This window comes from Temnothorax americanus, unplaced genomic scaffold, assembly GCF_048541705.1.
Source record: "Temnothorax americanus isolate GAGA-0224 unplaced genomic scaffold, ASM4854170v1 Scaffold87, whole genome shotgun sequence".
NCBI classification, from domain to species: Eukaryota; Metazoa; Arthropoda; class Insecta; order Hymenoptera; family Formicidae; genus Temnothorax; species Temnothorax americanus.
Window position 1 is genome coordinate 330,995 of NW_027509810.1, and position 15,493 is coordinate 346,487.

The 15,493-nt window shown below is 42.1% G+C and overlaps 1 protein-coding gene and 1 long non-coding RNA gene across 3 annotated transcripts in view; one reads left to right on the forward strand and one right to left on the reverse strand.

Moving 5' to 3' along the window:
* Positions 1–15,493, reverse strand: part of Blo (bloated) — a 115,720-nt gene that overhangs the window by 95,487 nt on the left and 4,740 nt on the right. For both annotated transcript variants that reach the window (XM_077424630.1, XM_077424629.1), the window contains exon 2: positions 11,241–11,597. In XM_077424630.1, coding sequence (XP_077280756.1) covers positions 11,241–11,397 — 157 coding nt within the window. In that variant the 5' untranslated portion in view covers positions 11,398–11,597. The remainder of the gene's footprint in view (positions 1–11,240; positions 11,598–15,493) is intronic.
* The window catches only part of LOC143907731 (uncharacterized), a 201,708-nt gene that overhangs the window by 75,169 nt on the left and 111,046 nt on the right, over positions 1–15,493 (forward strand). The window lies entirely within an intron of this gene.

Below are 15,493 nucleotides of genomic sequence, written 5' to 3' on the forward strand. Positions count from 1 at the left end.
ATTAACGCTGTCATATTTATAAATAGGTCGCTTAATCAATAGCTCGTTAACGAGTATCGACTTCTCCGAGATTGTTACGTGCTAATTCCTTTTTTCCTTTTTAAATGACAGTCGTGGATATAATGTATGAAGAGCGGAACGGCTTTACATATACAATATATAGTAATGACTGAATAAAATTGGATGCATATCGAATTAAAAGAAAGTATATTGAGTAAGAGTAATAATAAATATTCATAACTCAGAAAATAAAAAAAAACGAATGGAATAAATCAAAATCGATAGAAGAGATGTAAAGAGTTGATATATATTGTAATTAAAAATCCGATTTATTATCTATTAACTATATACGTCACAAAAATCGATCTCGCGAAATATAAGTATATGTTCACTTGTGTGCGTGTGTGTTTTCTGTATCCTCCAATTAAACTTTCTGATTTAAAGTTTCGATAGAATAAAGCTCATTGGTATGATGTTAATTTAACAGTAAAGTGTCTTTATCGAGTTAAATCAAGAGTGAAGAATCTTAACTGAGTTACACTCTGAGTACAAAACTGAATACGTTGGATAACACTCTCTGACGCTAATTAGGTATCTCCCACGAAATTTTCACCACCGATAAAATCAACCTACACACATGACTTGCGCGATCTGTCATTTTTATTCGCAAACGGTTTATCTTACATAAGGAGAAAGTAGCGACCGTGGACGTCTTCCCACAGGCGAACAGGCTCGGATCTCGTCGCGCCTCGCGCACGATAGGTGCTAATCGATGCTGGGCGGACGAAAATTGATTCATTATCGACCCTGTCGCGCGCGTTGTCGAATGCACGGAGTGCATTAATTTCTCAGTTGCGAATATATCTAACAAATCATTCCGCCGCCTACGTTCATTATGCTCGCGTCCGTTCATTCGTACCGGTGAAATAATCAACTCCGATGTGCATCGTGAGAAGTTAATAGAGTGAACGAAAAGGGTTCTTTGACATGTAAAGTTATAATATGCCTAAACATAATTGCAGATAAGTGTGATATTAAATATACTGTAATAACTGTAAATACAGCCAAACATTTTAGTCCATTTCTTCAATAATTATAAAAAAAGAATGAGTTCGAGATGAATTAAAACATTTAGCGACTTTTTTCTTATACATTTATAACTAATTACGCATCTATTGCGTATACGCAGCTTCTAATTTATATTTTTCTTATCATTATAGAGAAAGTTAACTATCTCGATTCTGCAAGTAAATCTGAGAATGTATGCGAATTAATTACAATTAGGAAAACATTCGCGTTTTGCAAGGAACAGATGCTACTCGGACGATGCTCGCGGCGTTGGAATCGTTGACGGATTTATGGCAGCATTGTCGCGATTTTAGTACCCGGACAGACATCTGGATAGCGGGTGAAACCTCGCGAGGCATCTCGTCGAGGTCATCGAGGAGAACCTCGAGAATGAGGTCGCCGCTCGGCGGCGTTTAGCGTCGCTCGCCTATACCGAAGTCGAGTCTCTCCGTGCCGCTTCTTCTGGAACTCCGCGAAGAATACCGCGCTATTTCCAGAAAGTCGCGTTTCTCTCGCCTTTCCTTGGTGGGAACTCGTCATCGCAACCGTCGTCGTTGCCGTCGTGTCAAACGCCGCCTCGAAAGCACTTTTACAACCTCGTTCGCTCGGTTTCCATAAACGTGCAATTAGCAGCTTCTCGCGAACCTTTGTCTTTTAAACGTTCGCCTCGTCTAACGGATCCCTTAAAACGTTTAGCTGAGTTATGCCGCGCTCTTTCGGGGAAACGACATTTCCTCATTTCGACGGAGGGAGAGACTTGGAACGCGATTTCCTCGCGGCTATATTTCCGGTCGATCGCGGCGTGCATCCCTTTCGCGTCGTCGCGCGCCTCCGAACGCCGTAAATCGTAAACTAAGACGACGAACTTCGCATCGTTTACGCGATTCAATGGCACAAACTACGCACGGCTGTCATACGCGGGAATGTAATCTCCTGAGATATCGTTGGATTTAATTGCGCGCAGGCACGAGTGGAGCGACGTCGTGCGGGATTACACGCGAGAGACTCGGGCGAAGGACGCATTTCCAGCTCGCTAGGTTTCCGTCGTGTAGAATCGTGCACGCGGCATAAGCGGACGTCTCTTCCGTAGATCGTGAGATTAATAAGACAAGCGCGGCTCACGCTAATATCGTGGAGTGCGCGCCGCGAATCGGGAATGCGGGTTAAAAACGATCGGAAGCGTGACGGTCCGGTGATTCTCCTTCGATCTCGACGGAGGACCCGATTCGATCTTGCTTTCCTGAATACTAATTATTGCCGGGGTACGCGCGAGGGAGAAATACGTCGTGGATGCTTGCAATACAAATGCACGTGCGTTTCTAACACGGGGCGGAAGAGAAACGGAGAAGAAGGAGAAGAAGAAAACGCATTAACATGTGACGCACGTATCCCAAGCGAGAATTGATGCATTTAGAGAGCCGATCGTGCATGCGTACGATTGATTAAACGAATGACGGGCTGCGAAGCAGATAACTGTTCGCCAAGTAGCTTTTAAACTTTTTTCCTTCCTTGTACAATTTATTGACTTAACAGTCTTTAATCCAACACGATTTTAATGCAACGTACCATGTCTGTTCCCATCTGGAATAACTTGAAGAATTGCACCACCATCGTGAACTATTAGAATTTACTCTTCTGTGGTCGAGAGATATTGGTATCAAATTAATTAGGAAGATGAAGATGAATTAATGTTGAGTTCTAAAATTTTTAGAAAGAGGTATCTTCAACAATTTTTAATATATGCTCTTTTATTTGCGTTACGAATAAGAAACAAATAATTTGCTCGTTATAGATTTGCAATATTTCTTTAAATGAGAAACATATTTCACAGAGAAAACATTAAAGACATTGAATAAAATATATCTGTAAAAATTATAAAAGGGTTTGATGTCCTTCAATCATGACAATGATATCCTTCGTTCTCTGTTGCAACGAGTTCAAGTACTAACATGGACATCTCTATAGTATTCAAATGGATTCAATTATATATCCGCAATTTGTCGTAATATCAACTTATTATCCACGATTATTTATGTTTCCTTCCATGGTCGTCTTAGGATACGCTTGTGTCCAGGAAAGTAAGTCTAGATTGGCGAGCAAAACACTCAAAGTGGTTAATGTCACCTGTGCAGCACCATGAGTGACTGTTAACGAGATGTAATCATTGTGCTCGGCAAACTGATTGATATTCAGGCGCGTCGTAAAGTCGATTTAATTATCACGACATTAGCGTCGGGACCTCGCGCTACGGACACGTTACACGTACGTTCGATGAATCCCTGATGAATAACGTAGCGAACATGTATGCGCGCATCACCTTGCACGAGACGTATTATTACGTCGGGATCGCGATGCCAGTTATCGCATTCGTATTTATGAGCGCGAGTATTCTGACCATCGGATTACCAAATCGGGGGATCTTGGTTTTTCGAATTTTCAAATTTTCAAGATATGACCGAATCCATGGATTATCTGATTCTTAATTTTTGTTCTTATTTTTTAAGTGACCGGGGTTTCTTCCTCTTTTCAGTAAACTATATATATATATTCTTGCATGCAGATATATGAGCCAAAACACTAATCAATAGATCATATGTTAATTATGCCATTCCTTTATGAGGAAAGAAAAACCGCACTTGAGAAAGTCTCCTGGCATTTTTCCTATCTGATTTAATAAGTAAAATAAATTATTCATGCCGCCAATTCGCGAACTTTTTCTGCCGGAAGGAATTTATTCGATGCATGCGGGGCACCGAAACATGCTTAGTTCCGTGGCTTAGTTCCCTAGACTGTGCTCCAAGTGCTTGACATTCTCACGAATTGTTATCTTTCGAGAGTGTCAGAAGCACGTACTGTCGCCATTCTCTCGAGTGACAATATTCTGGGAAAGTTGCATAGTGGGTCTGAGATAATCATATTTTCACAAATTAAGTAGACAAGTAAATGGAGTCGAATATTATATATTATTAAAAGACAAAAAAAAGAGCACAAATGTATTATCATTTAATATCGTATAAATTTTCTAACATGACCGTGAGGATAATAAAAGTTAATGATATATTTCTATTATCGTATTTAGTATTATTAAAGGAAGTAGTATGTTATCTATGGGAGAGCAACGCGTTAAGCTTGTTTACTCTTAATACTGTTATACCGTTGTAACAAAAATTTAATATCGCGTTTGCGAACTTCAGGTTAAACGAAGCTAATAGGCGTAAGATTATCGGGCCGGCTATCTCTCGCGGTGTGTACTGCCTGTTTCTTGCTGCACTTTCAATTGCGCCGTACGCATGTAGCTCAGTTGGGATTCCGGAAATGGCGAGCCTAATCTACACGCTGGCTTAACCCGACGCGTCGATCAATCGCGAGCGTGAGTTAATTATTAATCGGCGCGCCAACATGCTCGTGTAAAATGACGATTACGTCGGAATTCCTGAGTCAATTCCGCATTCCGCGTGATTCGCGAATACCGTAAAGTTACGAGACGGGTACGACTTTTAGACTTGCGACGAGGAGAATTAAGAATTTAAAAATTGCTCAACAAATTCGTGTATCTGAGAAGATAATGAAAAACCTGGAATATCTTATTTCAATCAACTGTAAAAAAAAATTATCTCTATTGTGAACTATAAAAAATGAGGCACATGATTGTTGAGGTATGCGACACCGTTATTCAGCTAAATGAAATGCAAGATGGGATTATTGTTTCGCGAATCGTCGAACGCGACGCACGGTGGGAATAAATCAGGTTGGTGAAAGAATTGCCGGAAGTGCAAATAGCGCATCTCGCTTGTGCGGGGTCAAAGTTCGCGCGGATCGCGCTGACCTAGTGCTTCGCGAGTGCCGCAAACGCCATAAACACTTCGTGCAGCAGCCGTATCGTTCGGTTCGTCGCGTGAATCTCTCGATACCGGAGACGACGTCGACTTCAAGTTCCAACGGCACGGCCGCTTCAAAGTGCAACGGCTTAGTTTCTCGTTCGTTTACACCGTTCTCGAAAGATCGTGGTTTGGCTCTTGACACGCGAGTTTCCTTCGTTAGCGCAGGCTCTTTCACAGAATCGTCGCGGATTTTTACTACGTAATATCCTCATTACGTTTGTATTATTTTCCGGCTAATTTTACACCTTTACATCGCACTTTTTCGCGTTATCTCATCCTTTGAATTTTATCGGAGTAGGAATTTTCGCACAAGCGAAGGCTAATTTCCGAAGATTGATTACCGGCGACGAACGCGAACACCTGAGCGAATAAACACCTGGGGAAAACCCCGTAGCGTTGACGCTGATGAATGATTTTAGCGCATGATGTCATAATTGCGAGAGGAATGTTTTCTCAGCCTTACTCTCCGACGACTAGCCGCGATTAGCGTATCTTCCGCGTATCGCGGATCTGGCGATTGCCGACGAGCGAACCGCTTGAGAAAATCTCGTTACGCGGTGAAACTCGTCGAACGCTCGACTTCCGAGTTTGTTCCGAACGCCTTTGAACTTCTGAACGTTCACCAATGCGTTTGCTATAGCGTTAAATGAAAGCTCAGAATGTCTTTCTGGTGAAAACTTCGCCTTATCGGCATACCCATCTCAACAGAATTTTGTTAAACCGCCAGACAGATTACGTTAAACGCACTCGGCATATGTTTACGGTCGGATCGCGCTAATTTGTATTCCCATAATCTGTACCGTGTTTCACCTCTGTAACCTCTCATCCCTGTTACATACATTGCCTCCTCCCCCTCGGCTCCCTCTAAACACGTGTCTCACAAAAGTGATGCTAGTGCGACCTCCACGTTCTCAACTCGGGATACCGGTCCATCCGATACCCCGGCACTTCCTCGTTTCTGTGAGGTCGTTTGTGATCTTTAAGACTACTCGACACGCAACCGACGAAGACAAAGATTCGAGTGCACACGCCGATGTAAAGTGGAAATGCAACGATTAAAATGCGGAAAAAATGTAGAATCGTGAAATCTTTGACGAACTTAATGAAATGGACAATTTGGAAGATTTGAAGAAACTTTGCAATAATGTTAAATTGTTTACAATGAAAATTTTACAGCGCTTTGATGGGTATGTTGTCACAATTACGATTTACTATTTCATAAGCTAAGGATTAATGTGCAAATCTTATGTCGATGTTTTCATAGCCTAAAGCTCGTATCAGATTACGGATTGGGATTGAGATTGGATTGAAATTTGACCAATCGGAGCAAAGCTCACTAAACTTGAGTTTTTTAAAGTTTTGATTGATTAAATTTCAATCCAATCTCAATCCGCAGTGTGAAACGGGCTTTAGACCGCTAGATCGAGATTGATCACGTTGGCATTTCTCCGGCAAGAAAATTAACGCGGTTGCAACAGCGTTGACAGCGTTTTACTCGTGAGATATCCGATAAGCGATCTCTGTGTCGTGGACTCGGAATACCGGTCTATTCGGTGCTTCAAGTACTCAAGTACTTCCTTATATCTACTGCGCGCGTCACGTGTAAGAGCTGATCGTTACTTAGTATCGTTGCATTATCATCAAACTCGCCACGCGTCGTTGTTTCCACTTTATACGTGCAAGGAAAAGTAATAGCGACTTTACAGAAAATCTAATGATTCGAAATTAAACGACACGAATATTACGAACAAGAGTTATATCATTGATTGTTTATTGCAGACAGAAAATGACCTGACTACAACTTTCTATACAATATAATAATTATTTCTTCCACGATCTACAGTAATTTTAAAATTTGCACAGCATAACACGAACTCAAAAAATAGGTTTTACATCTACGATAGATAATTTGCAACTTATCTTATAAAAGTATAAAACAGGAGAACTGAATAATTTATTGTAATTTCTTAATTTTTGCAATAAAATATTTCTAAGCATGGAAATAAAATTGTAACTGTGCTAAAACCCAGTTTGAAGTTTTAAGACATTTTATATTTTTAGAAGCTTTCTGCACTTGAAGCTCAATTCATATGGAATGATTATACAATCAATTTCTCATAAATAAAAAACTGTTGCCATTTAATAAAAAAAACGTTTATCTCAGATTTAGATAACGAATTTTCCTTAAAACAAGTATCTCCCATACAAATAATCTAGTCATCTTTAATCACAAAAATATTTAATATATTTGCCACTTCGACAACGTTTTAGCAATTAATCATTACTCAACTAGGAGAATGGGAGAAGAGAGGGAAAGAGACCATCTCTGATTTGTTTTGCGAACGACAATCAGCTTCTCGGAGCGCGGATCTCGAGGCGATTTCCGTGCGGCGTTCATTAGCGATCTAACGAAGATCGTAGCGCGATCGGGAAGTGTATTACACCTCGTTACACACGCACACACTCGTGTGCATCGGGTTAAGGCCGCGCGCCGCGGTCCCTGCGATCGCGGAGCACGCGACGATCCAGGAAACGCCGGCAGGCGGGATAATGCGGACGGCACAAGGGGCCTTTAACAAGCTTGGACGAGAGGCACATACGCGAGCGCAATGCTGCACCTAACTAGGCTGACTTTCCGGACCGCCCGCATTGACGACGGGAAGGAAAAGGAAGAGAGAAAGATAAAGAGAAAGGGAGGTAGGGAGGGATAATATAAGAAACATACGCACCTAGCACCGGTATAATGAGAAGTATGGCGCGACCGCTAATATACACCGGCCCGAGCTGATACTTTTTGTCGCGGTTGCAAAGTCTCCCTTCGTTTTAGACCATCGCTTTTCAACCATTTCTGAGCGCAAAACGCTCCTGATTGCTAAAAAAATGTTGCGGCACGTAAACATACTTATGCGAATTTTGTTTGTTAAAAGTACGAAACATTATGGCAGTGAACTAATTGTAAGAACGAAACATTTAAGATATTTTTTTATAGATAACTATATTCTTATATATATGATATTTCTTAGAAATGATTTATGTTAAAAATAAACTGAGTAGGTATATATAATATTTTTATGGATGGAAATAACTGTCTGTCGTAATTACTATTAATGATCAATAACAGCATCAAAGATTAAATCGGTGTATGATATGAATATCCGAATTTAATTGCTTTCACGGTTTGAACCGATCATCGTGATTCCGCGGTAAATTGTACTGAGCGAAGCACGCGGTTTTATTGTTCACGTTATCGCAAAAAGTGAATGGGTAAGAGTTCATCGACCGCATCTGTGTGATTGCGACGTTGTCACTTGACCTTGTCGATCGAGATATGGCCCTCGGAAGAGAGAATTAAAAAAAAAAAAAAAAAAAAAGATACGAGAAAACGTTTTCTCTCAGTATTTTCAGAAATGTTAATCGATACCACATTTGTGGATTTAATTGCTGATATTTTTATAAATGACTCAAAAAGTGAGATTGAAACACAAATTGAGTTTGAGATATATAAATCAATTTAATATGTATTAAAAAATTGTTATATTTCACGGTACATAGCGCGTAAAAAAAAGTCCGGCAACGAATATCGATTATAAAATCATGCAAGCTCCAAGCCCTAAAATAGTTGGCCTCTGCTTGGAGATCGTTAACTTTGTGCCGTATTCGTAAGACGCACATTAGCGCACTAGTATCGATATAACAGTCAATTATATTAATTATTATTAGACTCTCGAGCGTTTTGGACGATTTTAAAAACGATAGAGCTGTCAAGAACAGGCAAGAGATATCGAAGATGCGAATTAATTTTGATCGCCGCGTTGGCGATATACACGGAAAGCGGAAACGCTCGTAACTTGCGACGGTTCGCTGCGTTTAGCTTTATCTGCCGTGTTTATCCCGTACCTCGCCGTGGCTCGTGTGTGTGGCATATTAAGTTGCTTTCCTGAAACTGCGCATAAACAAGATAGAAGCGCGATCTCTGTATACCGCTTTTAGTGTATCTACGTGACCTAGCGTAATATAATGACCGCGCGATTCAGCAACAGAGGCTTAAACAGATCAGTTTCCGCTGGTAATCGTTTCTGATTCTCTTAAATTTCACAATAACTAGTTTTACAGAATCGTGCATGGACACAACAGAGATAAGTAATGAAAAATGTGTTTCGGTTAACTCCTAAGTGAATTTCGTTTTTACCAGGATCTCAAATACCGATTCTGAGGATTCCAAACAATAATCCCTTTGGCAATTAAACTTGTTACTTGCTAAAACATATACGATCTAGCTTCGTATAAATTAAAATACGCTCTGTATACATACCCTCCGCAGCGAAAGGCTTCGACACGTGTTAAAAATGCAGCGAAGGTGTTGGGAAGTCAGCAGGATGCAACGCTTTACTTTGCGTAGCGTAAGAGAGGGATCATTAATACAATATTATTAATAATTAGCTAGTAATAGAGGAATGGTTGAGTCCGGCGCATACACACACACATACCAATACCGTTGCAATCCCACATATCGCATTAAGAGAATTGCGAGAGACAGCGAAGGGCGCGCATCTCCTTCAATGAGAATCGTCTCCCCAGGGGTCCAAGATGACGACGGTTCACCGACCTCGACGATGTCAAGGTCACTGAGACCGCCACCATCTTCTCCGAGGAGAGGGAGAATCGTCGTTAAAATTATTGTTACGCGATCGTCGGCCGATTAGTGATTAATACCGATACTGATATTAGATAACACGCGAGGAAAAAACAAAAACGAATCGATCGCATAGCGTAACGATTATTTCGAGCCGTTAGTCTGCGGCAAGATTTGCTAATTAAGTATGTTACACATTGATATTCGAGGCGATTGCAGAAGTTAGACACACAAGTTAGGCGTATTGCATAGCTCGTATAGCGCTATATGGCGCTGCTTGACGTCTCGGCTTTCGTCGATCGCGCGATTCACTCCTACTCGAGAGAAATCCGAGAAATCTTTATTTCTTTATATTTATAGAAAAATGTTGACGTAAAGAATATAAATTAAACGTAACAAGCAGGATGGTACATTTCTGATCTGACAAGAGTTACTCGGGAAGTTGATTTTTTTTTCTAGCTATAATATTATCAGTTTCATTGCCGTGCGACAAATTTTACATATTCATCAGAGTTTCAAGGATATATGGCGCGTTAAATAACGTAATGGCGAGTCAAAATCCATAAAATTTAAGCGCGACGCATTGATTCCGTCGAAACATCATAAAAAGAGATCTACACGAGTGATAAATCGACCGGGAAGAATCCAAACGTGCGCGCGCGATCTTAATTAAATTCGTTGACAAGCTCCGAAATTTCTCGCGTCTCCGTGTCCCCGCGAGATTAAGCATGCGATGCCTGCCGTGTCAGCGTATCAGTCGGAATTTCGCACGACCGCGCGCATAATTTCCCGGGCAGGACGCTTCTCGGAAGCGGCCGTCGAGAGAAGAGATCGCTAGCGAGAGCCAGCAAGAGAACGAGAGAGAGAGAGGAGTCGCAGCGAATAATTTCCACAATCTGGGATCGCTCTCTAGGGCCGTAATTTTTTCTCTGAGATACAAGACATCGCGGCATCGCGAAGTAAAATCGCTTTTGCGCGATCTCTCTCTCGGGGCCCTCCTCTCTCCGTTCTTTCTCTCTTTTATAGTGGCAACGCGCATTAAATTCTGGCCGTGTATGCGCGCTCGTATCGTGAATCGTACCGGAAGATCGTCCTTGCGGACACGTCCCGTCGCGTAACCTCCGCATTTTATCAGATTTTAATTTGGCGAACGGTACTTGGTCCTCGCGCGCGCGCGCGCGGTGTACTGTTAGACGAGGCTCGAAGGGCCAGTTTTATCGAAGGTCGCCGGTCAATCAAGTCTGATTCTACAGTCAAAATCTGAATTTTAAATCTATTGTATTTACGTCCTTGCTTTTACGTCCTAGAATTTAATAAAAGATAATTTGTTGTGTGAAATTATGTACGTAATTTTGCGTCAATATTGCATGTAATAAGCTCTTCTATCGACAAAAAGTTACAAGCTTATCTATTGGACCGATTAAAATGTCTATAAAGTTTAATTAATATATATATATTTTAAAGAATGCTGTGCGGGAAAATATTATTATATTGTATGCTATTATTCTATTATATATGGTCGCTTTTTCTAAAACGTATAGCCGACACACTTTCGGTCTAAAAGATCAAGCAGCGCCATTTCTTTCGATCTCTCTCGCTCCGCTACATATGCAGGATATGTCGCAGTTTGTGTGGTGTGTGATATTGCCTGGACTCACCGATCCTCTTCACGTGGACGTCTCGATTGAAGGAGACGCTCCTTTCGGCGGGCTCGGCGACGGAAGCTCTGGGTGCAACGGGGGGTAGTAAATGCGTGCCGGGAGGGTTGCAGCCTTCTCCCCCTCTTAGTAATTCCGAGCGCTGTATCGTGAGCATCTTGCCTCTCAAACTTTTCTCCCGATCATGCCACACGACACCGGCTAGGGGCACCCTTTCCCGTTTTGTTCGCTCAAACCCCGTCTCGTGCTTATATTTTTACTACCCCACCCCCCTAGAGCTTTCTCACCCCCGATCTTATCTTCCCTCTTTTTCCCTTTCCTGCTCTCACGAGCACACCCGTAGACCCGATCACCGACCTGTAAGCCAAGCAAAGCTGCGCTTTTAATATCTAAAAGTAATCTCGTCGACGACGGAGATTTAACGAGTTTAATCCCTTTCTCGCCCGTCGCTCCAGTCTGAAATCGTCTGTTTGTTCGATCGAAAGTACGAGAGTTTGTTTGGAAGTTGACGGCTTCTCTTAATACGCGAGTAACAGAATTTTCTAAGAGTATCAGAATAAATTAATTAGACGTACGATATAATTGCGCGAGCTGATAGGGTGTATCAATTGTAACAAGCTTTTCCAGAGCTCACTCCGTTTTCCAAACAAACAATCGGCTGAATTGTTCCCTCAGTTGTCATGAGAGTGCAGTTTAATGCTCGAGAGAATGCGTGCTTTCTGTACATGATATTTCTACGCACGCGTACGTGTTTGCGCGCGCGCGCGCGCGCGCGTGTGTGTGTGTGTGTGTGTGCGTGAAAAACGTGAGAGAAAGAGAAGTGATAGCATCGTGCGTTCTCGGCGACGTGTCTATACTAGCGCATGCCAACTGGTAGGTAGATGATGATAAACGCGCAACGAGTGATAATGGTTCTCTTTGTCGTCATGCAGGCAGATGGGATACTCGAGATACGTGCAACGATATAATGACAGTGACAGGGATTACGGTGACGGCGCATAATATCGGCAATGGATTCGCTGATGAGAACTTTGCTAATAGGAGCGATTGTGCGATAAGGCCGCCGTCCTGGCTTTTTCCTTACATCCGTCCGCATTAAGCGTTATCGTAATTATACCCGGGATTAAGGATGTAACTCCGTAGCTCGCTATCGATGCTACGATCTAAGCGCAACGACACCTAATTTAAATTTCATAGAGGCTGAAGCTTCAAAGCCGCATGTCGCCGGCTCGGGGCAACGAGATACGATTTTAATTAATTCCTGATACGGCGCGAATAAATTGTTCGTTCTCGCTTTTGTCATATTTTTGTCGTCTGTCACAAGTAAGTCTTTATTCTGTATACGAAAATATTGCTTCCCGTTCATAGATTGAAACTTCCATTCACGAATTAATAGCCCAACGTAGCGTGTGTCAGTTTTTAAGTTATACAATCCAGCGAGACTCCTATTTTCGTCGCGTGAAATCTATTCTCCGAGGAATAATGTATTTGTATATTGCTTCATAATGCTGTGACGAAAGATAGAACATAGTGAATACAATGCAATAGAACCTATCAAATACACGCGACAGAATTCTTTTTCTTGAAAGATAAAAAGCAGAGACACGTGCAATCCCCCAGATATGTCGAAACCAAGAGATCCTAATCGACGAGACCCGTAACTGACCAAAAGTAACAGTTACGCTCCAATGATCAGTCGCCCTGAGACGTTCTTCGTTTTCACGAATTTACGTAAATCGATCGTAAGGCAATCAATCGTCAGATCTTACGACGTACAGAAGCGAAATGGTTAGAGGTGGTCATCTCGATAAAAACAGTTCTAAAAATATCGCTGACGACGGTCACTCAAACGACACTCGAGCGGAAGCGGCGGGCTTGCTCATTATGATTATAAGCGTTTTATTTCACTAGATGTTTTTCGCGCTATCGTGTAAAAACAACGTTCTCCTTTTTTCAAGAAGTCGGCCTTCGCCTTCGTCGCGATCCTGCTTTTACTGCGCGAAGTCGACGTTGCGTTGTGCGTTGTGCAACCGATGAACATTATGCTCCAAAACTTATCGTTAATAATCAACCTGTAATTTATTATCGGTTTGAAAATTTGAACTTATTGCACTTTTTAAGAATCCTGCATGCGAAGCTTTCTATTCGAAATATGTAATTAAAAGAATTTCCTCGATCGTTACATTTAAAGAAACCTCAAAGATTACAATTGAGAGAATACACTTTATGAGTTGATTTTGATAAAGATTATAAAGAACCGTTTTTTTGCGGGATATTTTCAATTATTAAAGATATTAAACGTTCCATCGACCGCGACAGAAGCGACTTTTCGAGAGAACCGCTGTAAAAGAAATTAACATTCGTCGCGCGTTTTTGTCCACTCGCGGTCGGGCTACCTTGAAACAAATAAAGGTGACCCTGCACGTGCGCGTGCGCGTCCATCTCTCAAGGCCATCTGACTAGAGTGACACGTTGTCTCGGCGAGTTCTCGCGACACGTGACACGTGGGGGGTGAGCCGTCACTCAGAGACTTTATTAGCCCTGAGAAAGCGCAAGGGAAGAGACGCAAGGTTCCAAATGAGACAATTCGCATGAACCCGATTCAGGGATTAAGATACCCTCGGTAGGCTCGGTAGCCATATTTGGCGAAGAGGACCGCAGAGACCCCCGGGTTGTCCTCCGCGGGGGCCTCCGCTATAAAAACCGACGTTAATATATATATATATTTTTCGGGATTGGAGAGTTTACGACGGGACCCTCTCGCGCATCGACTCCCACGCGCCTTCTAGTCGCCCTAATCGCGCGAAGAGACGTTCAATTCGATTCGGCGGAGGGAAAGGAGACCAAAAAAAAAAATTAACGATGAACGCAGATTTTGACCGAACCGCGTCTAATGTACGAGAAGGCCCTCTAATGCGTCCTTCGTTGTTCGCCACGGTGCTGGATAACAGTAAAACGAAGGATAAGAATGCTGCTAAGTGCGGCGACACGACACGGCTATATTCTTGCGATTTTAATTCCGCCCTATGCATTCCACGGCGTATATTTTTTTTCTTTCTTACGAGGAGAATTAAGATAGTTGACGAAGAAAATTACGTCGAGTTATGCGAAAACAACATCGTGTTGTCGCATTTTTCGTTAAAATACTTTTGAAATATACGCTCAAGAGGGTATCTTATTTTTTGTCGCACGAATACGATAATATTACGTCGCCTTTTACCTTATAAATTTTGTAGGACAATTGCAACGACAGTAAAAAATATTTTCCATTTTTCAAATACGTCAAATCAAGATAAATCCAACAATTTAATTTTTTTATATTTCAAATATTGGTAGCGAGAATGTTATATGACTTCATCGGACGTACTGATACACACGCGACATGTAGGATCCCTTAATACGTGTTATTTGCTGCTTCCTAATGTTGCATAACAGCGCAAACAGGAATAATAAAAACGTAACCTCGGTCGGAGCGTGCGACAACGCTCGGGTTCCGAATTTTGTGGTGATTTCATGTCGCGATGTCCTCGTCGTTAGTCATTAGCGACGCGACGGTGAGATCCGGACAAAAAAAGCGCGATTAAATTCATTCTTTCGCGCGTGCTAGAATCAGAAATCCTCAAGAAATGACGAAACAAAAGTAAAAAATCGCGTGCGGAGGAATATTAAAAGCCGCACGAAGGCAGGGTGAGGTCGTGTTCTTCTCGCATCGTTCCAAATGTTTCTTCTAACGGTGCCGCGCCCGCCTTTGAAATATTTCACATTCGTTACGGGATAACGGCGCGAAAATCAGAATCACGCCGGCAATAAAACCACATCAAGCCCAGTTATACGACACTATTTTCTAGCCCTATAACGCGCGCGGTTCGAATAGCCCGACGATAATAACACTCCCGTTTCGCGCGCAAAACGCTTAGCACCTTCTTCATAGACTTTTATTGACGTGTAGAAACCCGATAATAAAATCGAAGGAAATGTCCGTCCCCCCTCCCCGCAACCAGATGCGGAGGATCCGCTCGATCCTCCGAAGGTGCGAAGCCTCGTGTCCGCAATCGCAATCCGCTATTAGAAAGCTGCTGTTGAATTATAACGCACGAAAGAATCCAAATGGAGCGACAATTATAAGTGGATTATATATACATGACTATAGAAAAACCTCACACAATTCCCTCATAACAGTTCAATTTGAAACTTACATTTCTGTACTACATTTCACACACGAGGTTTTTGCCTGCGCAAGTCTTAGGAGACAA